This window comes from Schistocerca gregaria, chromosome 10 (genome assembly GCF_023897955.1).
Source record: "Schistocerca gregaria isolate iqSchGreg1 chromosome 10, iqSchGreg1.2, whole genome shotgun sequence".
Classification (NCBI taxonomy): Eukaryota; Metazoa; Arthropoda; class Insecta; order Orthoptera; family Acrididae; genus Schistocerca; species Schistocerca gregaria.
Genome location: NC_064929.1, coordinates 195,413,122 through 195,437,818, shown reverse-complemented (window position 1 = coordinate 195,437,818; position 24,697 = coordinate 195,413,122). Strand labels below are relative to the sequence as shown.

The window sequence follows — 24,697 nt, the reverse complement described above, 5'->3', positions numbered from 1 at the left end:
ACTGGTTATGTACTGACAGATTATGAAAATGAGGCTAACAATTGTCTGACAAAGAAATGTAAATGTATTCAAAGGACTGGTTATGTACTGGCAGATTATGAAAATGAGGCTAACAATTGTCTGACATCATCTAAGATGATGTGACTTACCCAACGAAAGTGCTGGCAGGTTGATAGACACACAAACATACACACAAAATTCAAGCTTTCGCAACAAACGGTTGCTTCATCAGGAAAGAGGGAAGGAAAGGGAAAGACGAAAGGATGTGGGTTTTAAGGTGATACTTCCACTATAAACCAAGAAATTGCAGCTCTGTCTCTAATTTCAGATTCTGACTAACTGCAACTTTGTTAGGATGTGTGCATATAAACAGTGAAAGTGCCAAAAACACAGGTGTCAGTAGCACTAACGTCAGTGGTGGCCATGTCACAAAAATGCCTTTCAGGGACAACTTGTACAAGTCCAATTTGGGTAACTAAGACTCAGATGTTATGGAAATGTTGAGGACTATACTTAATACTGTTTATGCGCTGTAATGTGATGATAGAACTGATTTTGTATTACATTGAATCAAATATTAGTTTTTGAGGCAATTATACTTTACTGTAATTACTGCAAAAACTGGTGATGCAAATCATAGTATCATAAACTGAGAAAATTCAGACCTTTTAAATCTATATTTCTGATAGGTTTCAGAGTAATGTTTTGTAAGCTTATGCAGCAAGCAGACAGTGGTAAGCCAATGCTAACCCATGTAAAATGCACTCAGTTTGCAGGTAAACAATGTTAAGTATCCACCAACATATTTTTAAGAACACAAGTTTGGATTGAATCTGCAATTTTAAAAATACAGTATATTCCTGATTATTCAAGGTAATGTGGGAGAGATGATACACAAATAATTGAAAAATTGAATAATCAAGACATTTTGAAATACATACTCTTTTTCAGCATGGAGAGCTGCATCAAACCAGTCTCAGGACTGAAGACCACGACCACAACAACAACAACAACAACTCTTTTTCAAAAGTTTATCCAAATTCTGTGCTTAGGTACTGCAGGCCTGTAAAATAGTGTGCGATGCCGATCTGCTTCTGAGCGGTGTTCACATTTATCGCACTGCATTTTCAATTTTTCTTGCATCAATAATGTCATTGTACTGAAAGCCCCTCTGACTGATGTAATCTAAAAGAGCATCAACATATTGCAATGCTGTACATTGACTAACAAGATCTTCAAGATCTTCACCCGCACTTTCACATTCACTATCCTCTTCTTGTGAAGCAACGGCCACAATTTCAGTGTCATTCATGTACTGGAAAGCAGGTTCACATGCAACAATCTTCTGCCATTCATTCAAGTTTCCTTCATCGACATCTTCAAAATCATTTAAACACGGTTCTAGTTTCATCATTTGTGCAATTGTTATTTCTTCATCATTGAAACCTTGAAAATCTCTTTCTCCTGTTTGTGGAAGTATTTTCCTCCATAATCAAATTAGTGCATTTGGCTTGATTTCCTATGAGGCATCACAATGCCAGTAAATCGTTCTTATCAATTAGCATTCTCAATACACCAGCTCAGTAACACCACTTTACCAATGCAATTATGCCTTGTACCAGTGGCTATGCAACAGCAGTCACTTTAGGAGGTAAGAACTTAGTTGTGACCATCATCAGATACAAGAATCCTCTCACTGGTATGTGAAGGGGCATTATCGAGCAACAGAACAGCCTTTTGTTGCAACCCTTTCTCTTCTATAAATCGCCGAACATGGGGCACAAGTGGGTGGAAACAGTTTTTGAAAGTTTCACTATACATCCATGCTCCTTTTTTGTTGTAATAATGCACAGGGAGCCCCTTAGCTACAATATCCTCAAATGCTCTGGGTTTTGTCGATTTTCCAATTACTAGTAGTTTCACCTTCTTGTTCACAGAGCATTAGTGGTGCACAAAACGGTAATGTATTCTTTTAACAACTTATACCGAAAAGCACAAGCTTTGCTCTTAAAAGCAAGGTTCCTGGTTAGTTGACATTTTCAATACAGATCACTTTCATTTCCATTATAAATTTGGCCTGGTGTGAAATTCTTTTCTTCCACAAATATCTGGAAGTCTTTCTGGAAGGGCTCAGCAGCCACAACATTTGAACTAACCCGCTCTCCTCACATAGTAAGTTTGTGAATACTGTGATGATGTTTGAATCCAGTTAGCCGTTCAGATAAGGCATTAAATTATCTCTCTAACCATACAGAGCTTCATGAAAAAATTTAGCTTTTTCGGCAAACATCGCACCTGAAACAGTGATGCCTTCTGCTGCAAAAGAGCAGTGTAGATCTCTTCATGTTTTTTTTGTACTAATGGTCCAGAGTTGAAATCACATTTCCTGACAAAATCCTACATTTTCTGCATGTTCTTTTTAATGTCCCAAACAGTCTGCATTCCAGTACCACAATCAGCATGCAGTTTTTCAGCAGATTTCCCCTTCTCAAATCTTTCAATTAATTCTAATTTTTGTTTTGATGTCAACACGTTTCTTTCATTTCTCCATCATCTCTTATACACACATCTTTTAACTTGCTTCACTGAGACTTACTCACCAACTGACATTAGAAAGCTGAATTTGTTTTCAGTTTACGTGAAACAGGCTGGCTGATAACAACGGAAACAGTACTCTGTTGTCACACAGCAGTCATTTAAGCAATGGGAATGGCGCTTATTTTCAAGCAGCAAGTTGTTTATTGCAGTCTGCTAGGTAAAAATATTGCACATCTGTTTTTCTGCAAGAATTATCTGCAAATCTGATAACACGCACCCAAACAATCGGGAGTACACTTTATGTCACTACTCAAGAAATATTTGACAACAACGGCTTATCTGAATAAAACAGTGGACGTCCTCGAAATATTTTATTTATGAGCATTTATTAAAACTTTATTGAGCAATTTCTCAGAACATCCAACATGTCCCTTGCTTTTGCTTCAGCCAAAGTCTTAAATTATGGTCCAACATTTTGTAATCAACATCTAATACGTGAAATAAAAGAACAAATCTGTGGGTAGTGAGAACTGAATCAGCAACCTCTTAGCAAGAGGCTTCCTATGAAAGCTCACAACTTTTTGTACTTTACAACATTAATTCAGAAATTATTTGATCAGCCAAGTTACTTTTGTTAGCACTTTTGCGGAACAGCAGCAGTCTGTAAGGTCTCGGTCTCTCTCTCTCTCTCTCTCTCTCTCTCTCTCTCTCTCTCTCTCTCTCTCTCTCTCTCTCTCTCTCACACACACACACACACACTCACACTCACACTCACACTCACACTCACACTCACACTCACACACACACACACACACACAATGGTGCATAGCAATGGTACCTGTCATCATCGTGAATGAAGAAAGGCTGGTTTACAACACCCATCACTGGACAACCGGACGACCTGTCGAAGACTCCCAAGAGAACAGTGACGCACTGCAAGCCACCACAGTACAAACCATTAATGGTCGACGGAGTCTCCTTGCCCCTGATGTATTCAGAAGTTGCATCTACATAAAAAGAGAACAGATACAAATATTTCTCAATCGCAGTTATTTCACAGCATAGTAAATATAATCCTACTACTACTTTGTAGTTTCATTGCTGTAAAAGTGGTGGGGTAGAATAAATCAGTCTTGTATATCCCAGGCATTGCACAAAACACGTATTACAGAGCGTCATTATTCTTGTGCTTGCACTGCAGATTATTCACTTTTATTTCAAAGTATGGGAACATGTAAAGAGAGTATCCATTTTTGACTATCTCTAGTACGAAGAGTGAAAGACACATTATAAAGGATGACAATACCAAATACTGAAGGCTATGCAACATGAAACGGTTGACTGCAAAACTAAAAACGTGAATCATACTATTTCCAATACATCAGAATGCAAATATGTATGGATAGATACCACAAACCAGAAAGGAAAGGGAATATTAAAACTTATTCATAAGTACTTCTGTGGTTTCAGAAGATGACTGTGTGAAAGCTATTGAGGGTAGCCCACAATAGGGCTATGAAATGGTTCCATTTAAAAGTAATCACCACAAGCATGAAGACATTTTTTTCCATTGGGAGAAGAGACAGTCAATTCCTGTTTTGTAGAACACGACTAGCTGCAGACAGATCCACAACCACTCCCACTGTTGCACTTCCTCGTCCCGAATGAAACCAGGATGTTTTTCTTCAGGTCATCAAAGATGGGAAAAAGACATGATAAAAGATCAGAGATGTACGGAGGATGTTGCAGTGTTTGAACAGCCTGAAGGCAAACGGCAAAGCCAACAGTGGAAACATCCTGCATCTCTTCTGTCAAAGAAATTCAAAGTTGTTCCCACAAGATCCGGTAAGCTCATGACCACCTTCTACTTCGACTCCAGGGGCCCTCCGCACATCAAGTTCCTCGTGCATGGAAACACAATCAATGTAAAGCACTATGAAGACACTTCGCAGAGACTGTGACACATCATAAAGTCAAAACACCCAGGAATGCTGTCAGACAGAATATCCTGTTCCACACTAATGCTCACCCCCACACTGCCTGTAGGACAAACACTATACTTCAGCGATTTGTTTGAGAAACACTGCAGCATACTCCTACAGCCTGGATCTTTCACTGTGTACATAAAAGTTTTCTGGGTATGGTACCGCGCCATAATGTAAAAAACTACAGCTGCGGGAGAAAAACCAACATTTCATCCACAGTTGCAACGGCCTTCTTCTGGGTCGGAAGAAGGCCACTACAACTGCGGCCGAAACAGTGGTTTTTCTCCAGCAGCAGTAGTTTTTTTTTACATTATGATGCAGTACCATACCTAGAAAACTTTTATGTTGACCGACTCTGGCTGCGGAAGCCTACGCAATTATATTTCACTATGTAGTTTTCACACCTTTGGTGACCTGAAGAAAGACGTGCGTGGACGTCAGTTTCAGCCGGATGAGGAAGTGCAAGAGTGGATGCAGTTGTGGATCTGTCAGTAGCCAAGTGTATTCTATGAAACAGGAATTAATGGTCTTGTCTCCCAGTGGGATAAATGTCTTAACATTTGTGGTGATTACTTTTGAATGGAACCATTCCAGGGTCCCGTTGTGGCATGTGTTCAGCTTTCATTTGAATGTCCCTTAATAAAAGACGTGAACTAATTCACACATAAAACTTCCTGACAGATTAAAACTGTGTGCCCAACCGTGACTCGAAGTCGGGACCTTTGCCTTTCGCAGGCAAGTGCTCTACCATCTGAGCTACTGAAGCACGACTCACGCTCGGTACTCATGGCTTTACTTCTGCCAGTAACTAGTCTCCTGCCTTCCAAACTTTACAGAAGCTCTCCTGCGAACCTTGCAGAACTAGCACTCCTGAAAGAAAGGATATTGCGGAGACGTGGCTTAGCAAAAGCCTGGGAGATGTTTCCAGAATGAGATTTTCACTCTGCAGCGGAGTGTGTGCTGATATTAAACTTCCTGGCAGATTAAAACTGTGCGCCCGACCGAGACTCGAACTCGGGACCTTTGCCTTTCACGGGCAAGTGCTCTACCATCTGAGCTACCGAAGCACGACTCACGCCCGGTACTCACAGCTTTACTTCTGCCAGTACCTCATCTCCTGCCTTCCAAGCCATGGCTAAGCCATGTCTCCGCAATATCCTTTCTTTCAGGAGTGCTAGTTCTGCAAGGTTCGCAGGAGAGCTTCTGTAAAGTTTGGTAGGCAGGAGACGAGGTAATGGCAGAAGTAAAGCTGTGAGTACCGGGCGTGAGTTGTGCTTCGGTAGCTCAGATGGTAGAGCACTTGCCTGCGAAAGGCAAAGGTCCCGAGTTCAAGTCTCGGTCGGGCACACAGTTTTAATCTGCCAGGAAGTTTCATATCAGTGCACACTCCGCTGCAGAGTAAAAGTCTCATTCTGGTAATTCACACATGTTCCGACACACTTGCCCCCAGTGGCCCACAATCTGTATCAGAACTTGGACAGATAGTTTATCCACTGATGTGTGTCTATTTGCTGTTTGTCTTGTTGTTTCTGTGCAGCCTTCTCCCTGAACACCATACATATTTATGAATAACACCATACATTCTGCTCAAAAACTGTCGAGGGTAACAGCGTGCTTCTGTGTCTCGACCAGAATTGTCGATTGCCTTTCCATGCACAATATTTCGACCACTGATCCAATCGTCATCTTCAACAGCTGCAAGATGAGTCAGGTGCACTCGCTGCCTTGACTCAAACCAGACTGCCACTATTTGTAGCCAAGCTTAACTCCTGGCATCTGCTAAGCCCTTGCTCCGTTTTTCAGAGCTCTCATCATCATTCCACAAAACACACATTCTCTCAGAATTTCCCAGCTCTGGTGGACAATACTGCCCATCAGACACTAAGAAATCAAATTATAGACCTAGAGCTATATTTACATTGAAACTTTCAGCTCTCCAATTTGATGCAATGAATCTTCCTTAGTTCCCCCATCTACACATCTAACCTTTCGGGACAGCTCATATCAAAAACTTCTATTCTCTTCTTATACATAATATTTATTATTTACAGTTCAATTATTTATAAGGCTACACCCCAAAGGAAAATTTTCAAATAAGGCTTCCTAAAATTGAAATCTGTATTCGGTATGAACATACTTGTTATTTTTTCTTTTCTTTTCCAAAACCCTTTTCTTCACTACATTTACACTTTTTATATTCTCTTTACTTTTGCTGACTAAGTAGCAAAACTCAGCTATTACTGCTGGACAATTGCTAAGGGACAGAGTCATTGCTGGACAGGAAAAATCACAGACAATGATGGAAGACTTGAAAAACAATACACACGTAATAAAGGTCTTTTCAGTAAGGAATATCCCATTCTTGGGCACTAATGCACATTTTGTGCCTGTTATTCATTTTGTCTAACAAACTGTTTAGGAGTCCATTGGGGATATAGTCCACTCTTCTTTCAAAGCAGTTTTCAGTTCTTGCACGGTTCTGGGAGGGGGTCTGCCAAGACATTCCAGGCATGTTCTATAGAGTTTAGGTCTGGGGAGTATGCAGGCCATTCCATACATGCAGCGCATCTTCATTTTCCAGTGTATTCAACATCTCAGCAGTCCTGTGTAGGAGGGAGTTATCATCCATAAACAGAAGGTTGGGACCTATTGCACCTCTAAACAGGCGAATGTGATCCAGAATAACCTCTCTGCAATACTGCTGTGACGTAACAGTACCCCACACAAAGATATGCAGCAGTATTTGGCCACTGTGCATAATGGCTACCAACACCATAAGGGCTAGGCCATATTGGTGACATTCATGAACATTCTGAGGTGTGTAATGTGTTCCCCTCTCTCTCCACACTAGCTGGTGGCCAAAATCACTAGCCTGTGTGAAGCAAGATTCATCAGAGAGCACACCTCTGGGCCACAATGGTTGATGCCAATCGACATGTTCACTACACCAACATACGCTTTCTCAATGCTGGTGTGGTTGAAGTAGAATGAATTTAATAGGATTCTGATCATACAAACGAGCCTGACTTGATCACTGCAAAATGATTCTAGCAGACACACACATACTGGTAGTAGCTGCAAGGTCGACAGCAATCTGCCTAGGAGTGAGATGTCTGTTCCTTTTCACCACTAGGGCTGCATATTGATCCTCTTGGGATGTGGAGGTCCATCTACAGCCACTGGCATGCTGTTGTATGGCATTTCCATCTTCAGTAGTGTCTTTTAATTATGAGACTTTTGGACAAACCTGTTACTGTAGCCACAGTAGTGTCACTTTGGCTGGCTTCCAGTCGCCCAACTGCTCGTCCACAATCCATAAGCAGTAAGTTATGTCTTGCAGACGTGTTGCCTTACCACACAGAATGTTACACTAATTGATTCAACAACATCCTTCGTTACACACCGCATTGCACGAACTGTCGAATGCATACAGAGCATTTGACAAAAGGCTTCACTCCAGTTAACACATTGCATCCTCTACCTTTCCTTTTGTTGTCTTTGGTCAGGTATCCCTTCCAACTGTTGGTTGTTCCATAACAATCTGCATTTGCTATCTAGCAAGTATCAGCTGTTCCTCAGCAATTGTCAAGCAGTGTTCTTTCAGCATCTAATTTCTCCACTATCTGTTCCTTAGTAACTGTCAAGCAGTGTACTTTCAGCATCTAATTCCTCCACTATCTCCTGACATTATTCAAATACATACAATTATCTTTTTATTCTCATTAAAGGTTTACCTGTAATCTCTTAGAATCAAATAAAACAAAACTACACTTGAGAAAGGACTACACTTCAAAAAAGCAACACTCTTAAATCATGTAGTTCAACCAGGTGATGCGATAAAGAGAGATAAGAATCAGTACAACATATGATATAAACAAATACTCATAAATATGTCCACACTGTAGCACATTAAAATGGAACACTAAGCCAACATACCAATAGGGTCTATCCAGACACCCAAATGCTCGACAGGCAGCTCAACTTTGTGAGGCAGAGTGGAGTTGGCGAGGTTAACGTCCTCCAGTGGCACCACCTTATGAACTTCGTCAGCCAGCAAACCTGCAGCCACTGTGTCCCCATTCAGAACCTACCACACAAACTATTATTATTTTCCTGTGCAGACAAGATATAGTATATGTAAGTAATGAAGAGGCACTACACTAAACTGCGGAGAAAAAAAGCTAATGACAATGAGTCAAACACAAGATATCCCTTTCATATGCAGACAAGCAGGCAGGCATAACGCAGGCAAATGGAATATACAAACTCATGAGGTCTGGATAATGTCTGCGAAGACGTGTCAGTGGACACTGTGACACTCTTGAAAAAGAGGAAGGCTACAGCATAAACAACAACAACAACAACAACAACGTAAGTGCCATAATTATAGAAATATAATCGCACTGGACACAGAAAACAAAACTTAAGCCATCCTTTCATGGGACATGAAAATGCATGTAAACGAGAAGCTGGTGACATCACAGTGCAGAATTCCACATTCCACTACACTACAGGGCATGAAATAAAAAATCTGGCATATCATATTTTTGCTTCGTGGAGAGGAACATAGCCAATTCGACATGGCATCGTTTTACAGAACAAGCAGAACATGGGATCTGTCATATTATATAGAGTTAAGGATCATATTTTGTGGGTTTTCATTTTCATAGGATATGAGGTATGAATATAAGCGGTTTCAAAGCACCAGAGTCCTTTTTAGCTAACATTCATTATAATAAAATGACAGGGAACTACACACCAGTAGGTAAAGGCTTCCTGTAGCTGATGTTTTAGGTTATAACTTGTGAGCTATGAAAGTATACCATTTCAAAGCTGTGCATGATAAGGACCTGTCAAATGTTCACCTTTTTGGTAGTTTCCATATTACGTATCAAATAAAGATATCCAAAGATAAGAGTCTTTAGACATATATAGAGATGACTACTGCACCAAAGCTCTAGCGTAGTTGGTTGCGCTGTGAGCTGTGAAGAATAAAGCAGTGGGTTCACGTCCTCTTCTTTCCAGTTATTTTTTTTTCTATTCTTCACTTTCAAAAAGGTTCTAGGTCTTTCTTATTCATTTGATATATGTATTAATATCTTCTTCAATGATGGTAAGCAGTTTCAGAAAAATCTCCTCTTCCATTCAAATCAAATTATGAAACTAATCTCGTTCTTGAAATGTATGTGATGAAGTACATTATTTCAGTGTGTTGGTAATCAGTGTAACACAGAGAATATAGGTATTATGCATGTTCAAATGGGCGAATGTGAGCTTGAGATGAAAATGCAGATGAACTAACAAATAATTTCTACTAGTATGTATCTCATCATTGTACAGCTTTATTTAGTGCTCATCTACCAACAATACACTCTTAAAACCATCAAAAACTTCATAACCTTCTTCGCAATTTTCTCTGCTCTTCTTCGACAGTCACCACTAGAGTAAATGTCACATTAAACAGCTCAACCCATGTGCCAATGTCGCTGTCTCTCTTGAGGTCAGATGTTCCATCCAAATCCAGGTCAATGTTAGCTACCTCATCCCATGTGAGGAAGGCTTTATGCTAGGAACCGGAACAACAGACTAAAAGTAGTGTCCGAGTTTTTATTAAGTGAAGAACAAATGCATTGTAATGAAACAGATTACTGAAAAACATACAGAATTTAATCAAGAGACTTACTTAGCATTTGCTGATCTAGAAAAGCTTTTGACAAAGTTAATTACGATAAATGGTGCAGCACAACAAAGAAAATAGAATGCCCACTCCATTTAATACACACCCTAAGGAGTCTATACAAAAACACAACAATCACATTAATTATAAATGGAGATCTGGCAGCACCATCCATCAGTACTAGGTGGGAGGAGTCAGACATGAGTATAGAGCATTTTGCCCAAGTTTTATGCAGGTATCAGAAAAGACAAACTGACTGATCTGAATTGTGTTTTATAGGCAGAGGGTGTCACAATTTCAGCAGAGAACAAGTACAACCTGCAAAAAGCAAATTACCTTCTAAACAAAAAGCCAAAAACTATAATACGACTATACCCACAAAGAAAATTTTAAAAAATGCATATTATACGATATGACCCCACAAGAACAAAACACAGTGGTGAACAATCCAGTAGTAGAACATGTCAGCCAGTTTCATTATCTGGGACATGGTATCACCACATACACGTACAATAAAGATATACACAAGAAAGTAGCTAAGTCTGGAAAAATACGTGGAACAATAAACACACGATTATAAACTAAACACACAAAATAACACAAACGTAGTTTAATAAAGTATTAGCCGTTTCCACGCTATTCTATGGAAGTGAGTTGTGGGTGGTTTAAAAACAACAACTAATATCCAGGCATGAGAAATGAGATTTCTTAGTGCAATACAAGGATGTATCAGAGGAGGCAGATTAAAAAATGGGGACATTATGAAGGAATGAAACATATTTAAAATAAGAAACAAAATTGAAGACAACACAAAAAAAGGGAGTGAACATCTTGACAGAATGAACAATGACAGGATACCTTACAATGTCAGGAATTATAATCCAGCAGGCCGAAGAAATCTGGGAAGCTCAATGAAGATATGGCTCCTTAAGATGCAAAGGCTTAATACTTGAACTGAGGAAGAAGAAGAAGAAGAAAAGAGCTTAATGAGATAACTTGTCTGAAGGGAATGATACGTTGATAGGACACATACCGAGGCATCAAGGCAGAGGCGCTACTACAGTCCAATTAAAATTACATTATAGCTGACGTCTGTCACTTGCTGCTCCTGTGTTGCCACAACTACTGCCGGCTGCTGCTCTGTTATAGCCAACACATACACACAAGGGGTCACTTCACAAATGCTGTTAATGTGCAGCGCAAAGCAATGTCGCAAGCAGCCACTGAGAGGTGGGACGGAAATGGGAGATGCTCTGTTGACAATTGATTTTAAGTGACTGAATGACTGAAGTATGGCACACAATGGGTTTTGTAGTCTAAATTTAAACTGATGCCCTAACCTAACTACAACCTTGTTATGTGCAACATAACCTTGAAAACAGTGATCAATCAACTGCATCAGAATTAAAATCACAATCACTTTGTTCACGGCTCTGAAGGCTAACTTCTACCAGCAAACTCAAGACAAGAAAGTCTCATAATTTATTTGTGTGCATAGCCATCTTCCAAGTAGGTAAAAAAACGAGGGCTAGTAGAAATCCTTGGGTAACAGAAGAAATATTGAATTTAATTGATGAAAGGAGAAAATAGAAAAATGCAGTAAATGAAGCAGGCAAAAAGGAATACAAACGTCTCAAAAATGACATCGACAGGAAGTGCAAAATGGCTAAGCAGGGATGGCTAAAGGACAAATGTAAGGATGTAGAGGCTTATCTCACTAGGGGTAAGACAGATACTGCCTACAGGAAAATTAAAGAGACCTTTGGAGAAAAGAGAACCACTTGTATGAACATCAAGAGCTCAGATGGAAACCCAGTTATAAGCAAAGAAGGGAAAGCAGAAAGGTGGAAGGAGTATATAGAGGGTCTATACAAGGGCGATGTACTTGAGGACAATATTATGGAAATGGAAGAGGATGTAGATGAAGATGAAATGGGAGATACGATACTGCATGAAGAGTTTGACAGAGCACTGAAAGACCTGAGTCGAAACAAGGCCCCTGGAGTAGACAACATTCTATTGGAACTACTGATGGCCTTGGGAGAGCCAGTCCTGACAGAGAGCCAGTCCTGACAAAATTCTACCATCTGGTGAGCAAGATGTATGAAACAGGCGAAATACCCTCAGACTTCAAGAAGAACATAATAATTCCAATCCCAAAGAAAGCAGGTGTTGACAGATGTGAAAATTACCGAACTATCAGTTTAATAAGTCACAACTGCAAAATGCTAACGCGAATTCTTTACAGACGAATGGAAAAACTAGTAGAAGCCGACCTCGGGGAAGATCAGTTTGGATTCTGTAGAAATGTTGGAATACGTGAGGCAATACTGACCCTACGACTTATCTTAGAAGCTAGATTAAGGAAGGGCAAACCTACGTTTCTAGCATTTGTAGACTTAGAGAAAGCTTTTGACAATGTTGACTGGAATACTCTCTTTCAAATTCTGAAGGTGGCAGGGGTAAATACAGGGAGTGAAAGGCTATTTAAAATTTGTACAGAAACCAGATGGCAGTTATAAGAGTCGAGGGACATGAAAGGGAAGCAGTGGTTGGGAAAGGAGTGAGACAGGGCTGCAGTCTACCCCCGATGTTATTCAATCTGTATATTGTGCAAGCAGTGAAGGTAAGAAATGAAAAATTCGGAGTAGGTATTAAAGTTCATGTTGAAGAAATAAAAACTTTGAGATTCGCCGATGACATTGTAATTCTGTCAGAGACAGCAAAGGATCTGGAAGAGCAGCTGAACGGAATGGATAGTGTCTTGAAAGGAGGATATAAGATGACCATCAACAAAAGCAAAACAAGGATAATGGAATGTAGTCGAATTAAGTCGGGTGATGCTGAGGGAATTAGATTAGGAAGCGAGAAACTTAAAGTAGTAAGTTTTGCTATTTGGGGATCAAAATAACTGATGATGGTCGAAGTAGAGAGGATATAAAATGTAGACTGGCAATGGCAAGGAAAGCGTTTCTGAAGAAGAGAAGTTTGTTAACATCGAGTATAGATTTAAGTGTCAGGAAGTCATTTCTGAAAGTATTTGTGTGGAGTGTAGCCATGTATGGAAGTGAATCATGGACGATAAATAGTGTGGACAAGAAGAGAATAGAAGCTTTCGAAATGTGGTGCTACAGAAGAATGCTGAAGATTAGATGGGTAGATCACATAACTAATGAGGAAGTATTGAATCGGATTGGGGAGAAGAGAAGTTTGTGGCACAACTTGACCAGAAGAAGGGATCGGTTGGTAGGACATGTTCTGAGGCATCAAGGGATCACCAATTTAGTATTGGAGGGCAGCATGGAGGGTAAAAATCGTAGAGGGAAACCAAGAGATGACTACACTAAGCAGATTCAGAAGGATGTAGGTTGCAGTAGGTACTGGGAGATGAAGAAGCTTGCACAGGATAGAGTAGCATGGAGAGCTGCATCAAACCAGTTTCAGGACTGAAGACCACAACAACAACAACAACAACAACAACAACAACAACAACAACAGCTATCTTCAACAGCGAAATTTCAGATTTAGTGGTAAAAGCAAGCTTATTTCTCGCTGTCTTTGGTTACCTGAAACTATCCTCACACTTGCTACACGAGATGCTTCATTACAAACCATTGAGCAGTCCTGGTTGGCACTCAGTTGCAGATTATAGGCGACACAAGCCGATTCCAAATGAAAAATGAATGAAAGGAAGAAAAATAAGCGCAAAAAAAGGTCAATACGATGATGAAAATGATGCAGCAACATATTAGAAATTAAAAAAAATTGAATTTGAACCAGTCAATTGAATAAAAATGATAAAGCCTTTTGATTAGATTTATAAAAATAAAAAAATGGTGCTGCATTTGATGAGATTCGAAGCTTCAACCTTCGACACATCAGGTTTATATGCTAACCACTATGCTATGCCATTACACTACAAAGGGCTGTTGTGTTTACTACTCTGATGTCCCAGTCACAATAGTTAATTGACAGCTTTCGAAAATTTGTCTTCATGCAATATTGTATAAAGTTTACATTTTTAACATTGTGTGTGTGTGTGTGTGTGTGTGTGTGTGTGTGTGTGTGTGAGAGAGAGAGAGAGAGAGAGAGAGAGAGAGAGAGAGGAAATATGAAATAAAAGGGTCAGATCCACAATTCAGAATCCAAAAACATCAAGAAAGACAGACAGACAGACAAGGGATTAGAAGGTCACCAATTGTTGTGGCAGTTTGGCAATGGCAAATGGTTCAGATGTGATGCTGAGCACCCAGGTTGGTGGGAACCAGCTACAATGCATGAAGAGTCAACTATCAAGTAATTTTAATCAGACAATAGGTGGGTTATGTGCCTTGGACACCATTCCCATGGGGGGCACAGTTTTCTGACAAGCGAAAACCATGAGGAAAGGAAAAAGAAGAAGCAAAGAAGGAGGGTAAAGTAGGAGAGATCAGAAGTAAAAGAGGAAGAGGAGAAACAAAGTGAAACGATTCCAGGTCACTAAAGTGGGAAGGGGTGGAGATCTGTTGAAGGTAATCATCACATTCAAATTGGGCTGTGTTAAGCAACAGTTCTGTAAGATTCATCCTCTTCTCTTCAGTACAGAGATGCTAGTGTCCAATTTTTTATTGACAAATGAGAGCCACCATTGTTATAACAGCACAACAAAAATATAAATAGCATAACTTTAGAGGATATATCACAAAATTAATTAGGTGGTACTGAATGGAATTGGGGTGAAAATTGTGAAAGGAGACCAAGAGAGGAATATAGAATGCAGGTCCAAATAGATACGGGATGTAGTAGTTATTCACGGATGAAAAGGCTTGCACAGGATAGAGTAACGTGGAGAGCTGCGTCAAACCAGTCTTCGGAATGAAGACCAAAAGAACATCAACATACTCTGAGATGGCTAAACTCATGGAATAGCAATATGCACATATACAGATGGAGGCAGTATTCCATAAATAAGGTATAAACATTCCTGGCAGATTAAAACTGTGTGCTAAACTGAACCCGGGACCTTTGCCTTTCACGGGAAAGTGCTTTTCAAACAAGAGCTTCTGTGAAGTTTGGAAGGTAAGAGCCGAAGTACTGGCAGAATTGAAGCTGTGACGACAGGTCGTGAGTTGTGCTTGGGTAGCTCAAACGGTAAAGCACTTGCCCGCGAAAGGCAAAGGTCACAAGTTCAGGTCTCGGTCCGGAACACAGTTTTAACCTGCCAGGAAGTTTCGTATCAGCGCACACTCCGCTGCAGAATGAAATTCCCATTCTGGAAGGTATAAAAGGGTAGTGCATTGGTGGATCTGTCTTTTATACTTAGGCGATTCACGTGAAATGTTTTCCAACATGATTATGGCCACATGAGGGGAATCAATTGACTTTGAACATGGAATGGTAGTTGGGAGCTAGATGCATGGTACATCTCTTGTTGGAAATCATTAGGGAATTCAATATTCCAATATCCACAGAGTCAAGAGAGTGCTGAAAATACCAAATTTCAGGCATTACCTCTCACCATGGAAAACACAGTGGCTGACAATGTTCACTCACTGACGAAGAGCAGCAGCGTTTGCATAGAGTTATTAGTTCTAAAAGACAGCCAACACTCCATGAAGTAGCCACAAAAACCAATGTGAGATATACGAAAATGTAATCCACTAGGGCAGTGCAGCAAAATTTGGCATTAATGCACTATGGCAGCAGCCAACCAATGTGAATACTTTGCTAACAGCATGAAATCATCTGCAGATTAGGTTATAAATGAATGCTTGGTAGATGCAGCTGAACATTTTGGTAGAACAGTTGCACACAGTGCAGTTATCAAACATGAAAATCATGCTTCACCGAACGTGATGGCTCAGTAGTTCACACACTGGACTCGCATTCAGGTTGATGATGGTTCAAACCTGTGCCTGGCCACCTTGATTTAGATTTTCAGTGATTTTCCTAAATCACTTCAGACAAATGCCTGAAGTGATTTTCCTAAATCACTTCAGACAAATGCCTGAATTGGCACAGCCAACTTCCTTCTCCATCGTTCTCTAACCTGATGGGACTGATGACCTCACACTATTTGGCCCTCTCCCCCAAATCAGCCAGCCAACCAACCAATCATGTGTCCCACACATATTATGGCAGCCAGCTTGTAAAATCTATGCAAAGAGTTTCTTGCACATTCTTTAGCAATCTATGAACATGTAGATATCAGAAGTCTACAGCTGTATGTGAAATTGATAACAGCTTTGATAAAAGCATAGAAAATTTTGGTTTCTCATGGAATTTATTAGTTTGTGTGTCTACACATTGAGTGCCAGCCATGTAGGGAAATAACTTAGGATTCTCAGTGCATCTGAATGGGAAAATATTTTAAGGTCTAACAATGTGCTGTAGGTGTGTGGGTGTTTGAAAAAGAGAGAGAGAGAAAGAAAGAAAGAAAGAGAGAGAGAGAGAGAGATATATATATATACTTTGATGTTGGCAGTTATGGACAATATATATGCTTTCACACTTGGAATTATTAGTGTGGTGTGTTGTTTACATTTGGAGATTTCATTTTATGTTTTGTTTTCTGTTCATTATAGATATGATAACGAAGTTCAAGACTGTGCGCCACAATAGAAGATGACACATTGACCAGTTGTAGAAATGCCAGGAGGTGACGACAAACTGAGGAGGTGACGACAAACTGATCTGTAGTGCAAGAGTTGAAAACATAAGTAAATGCATTTACAGTGTACTATGGCCTTTTTGTTGCATGCTGCTGATGGTAATTCTTAGTAAGATAAGTGAAGGGAAGTAAGTGTGACAAATTAGGAGTCAGTTGTTGGTAGCCAATCAGAATGGTTGGTTGTAATTTTATATAGTTCATAAATAGAGTTAGGTGGTATTTTGTCTAGTTTGGTCAGAATTTAGGCACACACTCAGATTTCAGCAAAATCATACAGAAGAGATACAAGTACATTATTGCAATGACGAATCTCTATCTTGGGCTATGACACACATCAATCTAGGACGACAACTGTATACTAGGAATTGGGGATCATACAGAGACATATAGAAGGTCATTTTTCCCTCATTATATCTGCGAGTGTAACATGAAAGGAATCAAGTAGTAGTTGTACAACACACCCTCTGCCACACTGTATGGTGGCTTCCAGGGTATGTATACAGATGAATTTTCATGCTGAGATTTGTGCACTTCAGCAATTCACAGCCAAACTGTCATATTCCAACCTAAACTATGTCTCAGGCACGCTACAGGTCAGTCTGTCCGCACATATAGATGTCTTCCATCAACATTGTTGGCAACAAACTTGTCAAATTTCAATCTAAAGTAGACTGGCTTTCACCACAGGTTCGTCTGTCAGCACATCTAATTTTCTTCCACATCTCATAAACAAATCGATCCCGAAACTGCAGCAAAAGAAATATGATTAGATTCAGCAATTCTCATTGACTAGCTATGCTATCACCCAATTTGCTAAGACAAACATAAAAATTCCTAACAGCAGCATGCACTGGTAGACCCTCATACACCTTCATTGCAAATTTTAACAGCTTCAGCTTATAGTACAAATAACATTATAAATAAACTACATTTAAATATTTAAGTTACATGAATTCCATGGAGGAGTGTAAAATGTAGTAATTAAACTTACGTATATTACAGACGACTTTCTTAAAACTTTATATTGAAGAACTCTTCACAAACTGATTCATAATCACTTAAATATGTTTGCCTAAGGCTTGGTTATCAATAAAAGGTACTAACTTTAAATATGTACTGACATTACCTTACTCAACAGCGCTGCTGTAGAATCTTTGTCAGCTTTTACTTCAACCGTTATACTTTCACCCAGAGTGTTTTGAAATTTATTACTCTCTTCTCCCTTTATATGCTGCGCTAATTCCGGAAACTGCAAGAGAGATATGCCGGCTTGTCATTTGCTGACATCTCCGGACACTGAACCAAATGTTTTCGTGTGTTTAAAAATTGCATATAATGTTTACCTGTTCGCCGATATCATGTTTTATTGTTTCTTGTATCAGAACGTCAGCCAGAGTCTTGAAATCGTGTACAAATCTAGGGTTTTTCTCGTCATCTACCTTTTCTTGCACAAGGAGCTCAAATAAATGTGCATTCTGTCGACATGCTCTTGCTATATTAGCTGCTTTTTCCGATGCTTGAATAAATGCACTTAACACGTTCCTTTCCATAGCGTAAGATTATATACAGATCTATTTACCTATTCTAAACCGCAACGACGTTCTTCGCTCTACTGCAGCTGTCAAAATATAATGCATTTAATGTTTAAAGGGAAAAATGAAGTGTTGCTGATGTCCTTCATAGATTGCCTTACTTTCAGCTATAAATTTTACTCTAACTAAAACAAAATCTTTACTCATTCAAATACAAACAATATCACTATACATTCCAAATAAACCAATAACAGCTCTACTGTAAAGATACTACACCACATAATGCTAGTATCGATAGATCGATCAATTGAGATGTCTACTATTGTCATCAAACACTACAAATTTTACACATAGTGAGGTCTACAGTGGCACGTGGCACTTGGCACTTGAGCACGTTGACTTACATACGTAAAGACGTGCATGTACACATCCAAATTCGCACGTCGTCGCAACTGGCGATCGTAGTAATGAAATCTGAAGCCGGGTCTGCATACTTGTGTACGTTGGCTTCCCCCCATTACATTTTCTTCGTCTTCGCGAGATGGCGCTTCTTGCTTCAGTCTTTTTTTGTCCGTTCAAGAATTGACATCGTCAAATTTTGTTTCCGAGGCCTGAAATATAATGACAGTGACAAAAATGTGCCCGTTACTTTATATAGTGCAATTTATGGAACTCTGCGAGGAACACCCGTGTTCGTAGAACATTAAGCTTGATTCTTAGAAATACGAAGACTGACGCAAAAGGAGACAGTGGAAACGGAATGTGGGAAAATGTACCACAGATTGATGAACATGGAGTAAAAACGAAAATCTCAAGTTTATGAAATACGTAAATGACAGAACAGCAAGGTTAGGGTTCAGTGGAGGATGGCTCTTTAACAAACGCAGGTTATAAGCCATCATTGTTGTGGTTTTCTGTTACTGATCGGCTTTTGAAGAACATAACAGTAGCAAGGGAAACGTATATTTTACCCAGTAGTGCTGGGATAAACTTGGAAATTGTAGACTTAGAGATGCGGTACGAATATATTGCAGTTAGGCAAATGAATCGCCTGAACAAGATACCGTGATACGACTTTTCTCTAAATTGAAGTGCCGGCCGGTTTGGCCGAGCGGTTCTAGGCGCTACAGCCTGGAACCGCGCGACCGCTATGGTCGCAGGTTCGAATCCTGCCTCGGGCATGGATGTGTGTGATGTCCTTAGGTTAATTAGGTTTAAGTAGTTCTAAGTTCTAGGGGACTGATGACCTCAGATGTTAAATCCCATAGTGCTCAGAGCAATTTTTTTATTTTATTATTTTTGAATTGAAGTGTCTACGAGACTCTAGAAATGTCCAAAACAACCTCTGTGAGTTGGAAAATGTTTTTCGATGGAAGCTTTATCCTCAATTTCCAGTTTGCTAATTAACATTCTAGTCGCTCCCAATTCATGTATCTTCGCAATCCATTGTTGAACCCAACGTCTGCGTCTTCTCTATTTTCTATTAAAGCGTCCTATAACTTTTTGAATTATAATTAAAGGCACGACTCGAAAGTCGGCACATATTAATCCAGCTGTCGCCATGATGAAAAGCTAAACTGTACCTGATTGGATTGAAAATTTTCAAGCCTGTATGAATGGTTTTGTTTTTTGTTCAACATTCATCTGCAAAGAAGTGAACTGTACTTGTCTATTTTACTGTGTAGACTGGTGGTTAGAAATCAATTGTAGTTCTTGATTTGGGTAAGTCTTGTGAATATCCCTGTGCAGGGCGGCTTCCTAGTGTAAATTTTCCCGTCGCCAGACCGCCACGTCGCCCGACGCGTGATTCTGTTGTGACCGTTGACTACTCAGTGTAGAGGCAGCCGCTGAGCCCTGCAGATCAGCAACACTTGCCTGATAAACTGTAAATTAATTTAGTCTTTGTTTTTGTTCACGTGCTTCTGCAAAGAAGTTAACTGTACGTGTGTATTTTAGTGTAGACTATTGCTTAGAAAATTAATCGTAGTTTCTTTGTTGCATAAGTCTTGTGAATAGCCTTGTGTATCTACACTAAATTTTCCCGTAGCCAGAAACTCCGTCACTCCACTAGGTTTTAATTTTGTGCTAGCAGGCAGCACACAGTTTAGATCAGTGCATTATAATTTGAATATCTATCTCGTGCAGTAACTTTTCGGCAAACAGGATTTCTAATAACAGGTATCTGTAAATACGTGAACTTCATAAGAGAAATTTAGTTCTGTTTAATAGATTGCAGTCTCAGAATATGGTGAGAAATCAGCACAGCAACTTTTAGGGTTTATTTATTCTCCTTTGGTATATTTTCAAACTCAGTACCGCCATTTGAGACCTTATATCTAATTTATACGCAGTACGATATGGCTAGGGACTATGCTTATTGTGAGCAGACCCAAGGAGAGTTGGCTGCTGTCCCTAAACAGCTGGCAGCTGCGTTGGCTACTGTCGACGAGCTTCTAGCTAATGCTCAAAGTTGTGGTGACGTCGGGGTCCAAGTAACAAGTCCTGCGACACCTTTGGTGCCACTGGAATCCCCTGGTGACCCGGATATCGCTGCGGCTTACGATACACAACATCTGACCGGTTCATCATCACTCCAGAGTGGGTGACAGACAGATGTGGTTTCGCGTGTAATTGGGCAGAAGGCGAAAGAGGGAGCAGGAAGTGCGGCTGGCTCCCTGCGTCTTAGCAACAGGTAAGGTGCTACCCAGTGCTGATGATAACTCTGAGCCAACACGGATTACTTTCCTGTTGGGCCAGCGGTCGATTTTCCTTCCCAGTCCGGAAAAGTACAGAGGGTGGGTTGCTAGTCATTGGGAGCTCCAAAGTTAGGTGGTGATGGAACCCCTCAGGGAGATAGCGGGCAAGGCGGGAAAGAATTCCCGTGTACATTCGGTATGTTTTCTGGGAGGTCTCATCTGTGACATCGAGGAGGCCCTGCCGGCGGCTATCGAGCGTACTGGGTACAGCTGGCTGCATGAAGTGGTACATATCGGCACGAATGACGCCGGCTGCTTAGGTTCTGAGGCCATGCTCGGCCCCTTTCGACAGCTGACTCATTTGGTGAAGGCAACTGGGAATGCACGCAGGGTGCAGGCTAAGCTGTCTATTTGTAGCATTGTACCCAGAGTTGATCGCGTTCCTATGGCTTGGAGCAGAGTGGAAGGTCTAAACCAGAGGCTCAGATGGCTCTGCAACAGTATCGGATGCGAATTTCTCGACCTCCGCTATTGGGCTCAGAACTGTAGGGCTCTCCTTAATAGGTCAGGCGTGCGTTACACGCAGGAAGCGGCTACTAGGGTAGCGGAGTACATGTGGCGTGCACATGGGGCTTTTTTAGGTTAGAGAACCCCTCCCTTAAGGCAAAGACAATTTGCCTGTTAAATCAGCCACAGCGACCTCAGAGAATCTTGGTCCTCGTACATCAGAGACAGAAAAGATTAATATGATTTTAGTAAACTGTAGGAGCATCCAAGGAAAGGTCCAAGAATTAGTATCGCTTACTGAAGGTTACAAGGCGCAGATAGTATTGGGAACAGAAAGCTAGTGAAACCAGATGTCAGTGACAACGAAATCCTAAGTTCAGACTGGAATGTTTATCGTAAGGATAGGTTACTCGCTAATGGTGGCGGCGTTTGTTTATTGCAGAAAAAAGTCGATAAAGTCTAGTGAAGTTATCACGGATTCCGAATGTGAATTAATCTGGGCGAAATTGAGTATCAAAGAACGGTCAAAAATGGTGATCGGATGATTTTATAGACCACCTGGGTCAAGATCTGTAGTTGTAGTGCGCTTCAGACAGAACTTGCAGAATATCATTAGTAAGTTTCCTAATCATGCCGTTGGAATAGGGGGTGATGCCAACTTGCAAAGTCTAGATTGGGAGTGTTATGCCATAAAACTGGTGCCAGGGATAGGGGATCGTGTGACATTGTTCTGGATGTCTTGTCCAAAAATTAACTTGAGCAAATAGTTAGAGAACCAAATCGTGAGGATAACGTCTTCGACCTTCTGGCAACAAACAGACCTGAACTTATCGAATCAGGTAATGTAGAGGAAGGTATCAGTGATCATAAGGCTGTGACAGCATCTATGACAGTGGGTCCTACAAGAAATTTTAAGAAAGGTAGGGAGATATATTTGCACAGGAAGGATGACAGGATACAAATTTCAGAATATCTCAGCAGTCAGTATCAAATATTCGGCAATGAGGACAAAGATGTGAACAAATGGAAAAAATTCAAAGGCATCGTTCAATATGCTCTATACAAGTATGTTCCAAGTAAGGTTTTAAGGGATAGGAAAGATCCACCATGGTTTAATATCCATGTTAGAAAAGCGCTACATAAACAAAGAGCACTTCATCTCTCAGATTCAAGAGAAATAAAAAGCTAGCTAACAAACAAAAGCTGAATGAAGCGTAAGGAGAGAATTAAGAGAAGCGATATTTGATTTTGAAAGTAAGACGTTGTCATATGATCTGAGTAAAAACCCTAAGAGATTCTGGTCGTATGTAAAACCAATAAGCACGTCAAAAAGGGTTCAAATGGCTCTGAGCACTATGGGACTCAACTGCTGTGGTCATCAGTCCCGTAGAACTTAGAACTACTTAAACCTAATTAACCTAAGGACATCACACACATCCATGCCCGAGGCAGGATTCGAACCTGCGAGCTTAGCAGTCGCACGGTTACGGACTGCGCGCCTAGAACCGCGAGACCACCGCGGCCGGCAAGCACGTCAAAATCGTCTATTCATTCTCTCAGTGATCACACCGACACCAAAAGAGAAGGTAACAGAAAGAAGGGCGAAATACTGAATTCGGTCTTCCGAAGTTGTTTCACCGTGCAAGATCGTAACAATGTCCTTCCTTTTAATTGTCGTATAAACATCGAAATGGCTGATATTGAGATAACCGATCGCGGAGTTGAAAAGCAGCTACAATCGCTTAGTCGTGGAAAGGATTCAGGACCTGATGAGATACCTATAAGATTCTATAAAGATTATGCGAAATAACTTGCTCCCCTTCTAGCAGTGATTTATCATAGATCGCTTAGCAACGAAAGGTACCGTACCTAACGACTGGAAAAAAGCACAGGTCATTCCCATTTTTAAGAAAGGCCGTAAGACAGATCCATACAATTATAGACCTATATCGTTGACGTCAATCTGTTGTAGAACTATGGAACATATTTTATGCTCAAGAATTATGACGTTTTTGGAAAATTAACAGCTCCTCTATAAAAATCAATATGGATTCCGCAGACAGAGATCCTGCGAAACTCAGCTGGCTCTGTTCCTCCATGAGATCCACAGCGCAGTGGACAACGGCGCTCAGGTTGATGCCATGTTCCTTGATTTCAATAAGGCATTTGACACCGTCTCGCATTGCCATTTGATGAAAAAAGTACGAGCTTATGGATTATCGGAGCAGATCTACGATTGGATTCAAGACTTTCTTGCAGATAGAACTCAACACGTCGCTCTTAACGGAACTAAATCGACAGATGTAAAGGTAATATCCGTAGTACCACAGGGGGTAGAGTGTGAGAGGAGCGTTGCTGTTTACTATATCTATAAATGACCTAGTAGAAAGCGTCGGATGCTCTTTAAGGCTATCCGCAGATGATGCCGTTGTCTATACCAAAGTAGCAACGCCAGAAAATAGTAAGAATTTGCAGAACGACCTACAGAGAATTAATGAATGGTGCAGACTCTGACCCTGAACATAAATAAATTTAACATACTGCGCATACATAGGAAAAGACGTCCACTACTGTACAGCTACACTATTGATGACAAACAGATGGAGACAGCGTCAGCAGTAAAATATCTAGGCATAACTATCCAGAGCGACCTTTAGTGGAATGACCATATAAAACAGGCAGTGGGAAAAGCAAACACCAGACTCAGACTCATTAAAAGAATGTTAAGAAAATGTAACTCATCCACAAAAGAAGTGGCTTATAAGGCGCTTGTTCACCTGATTCTTGAGTATTGTTCATCTATCTGGGATTCCTAGCATGAAGGACTGATAGAGGAGACAGAGAAGATCCAACGAAGAGCAGTTCGTTTCGTCATGGAATTGTTTAGCTGGCGAGAGAGCGTTATGGAGATGCTAAACAAACTCCGCTGGCAGACGTTACAAGATAGGCGTTGTGCACCACGGAAATGCTTACTATTGTAATTTCGGGACAGCACTTTTCAGGAAGAGTCAGTCAACATATTACTTCCCCCAGATACTTCTCGCATAATGACCACGGGGAGAAAATTCGAGAAATTAGAGCCAATACAGAGGCTTACCGATAACCATTTTTTC

General features: G+C 40.5%; 1 protein-coding gene across 1 annotated transcript in view; it reads right to left on the bottom strand.

The window, feature by feature from the left end:
* LOC126293447 (inositol polyphosphate 1-phosphatase) overlaps positions 1-18,916 on the bottom strand; it is a 30,100-nt gene extending 11,184 nt beyond the window's left edge. The window contains exons 1-4 of the mRNA XM_049986680.1: positions 18,193-18,916; positions 17,976-18,098; positions 8,460-8,610; positions 3,377-3,545 (exon numbers count right to left, since the gene is read on the bottom strand). Of these exons, the coding sequence (XP_049842637.1) occupies positions 3,377-3,545; positions 8,460-8,610; positions 17,976-18,098; positions 18,193-18,399 (650 nt within the window). The 5' untranslated portion in view covers positions 18,400-18,916. The remainder of the gene's footprint in view (positions 1-3,376; positions 3,546-8,459; positions 8,611-17,975; positions 18,099-18,192) is intronic.
* Between the last annotated feature and the right edge of the window lie 5,781 nt (positions 18,917-24,697).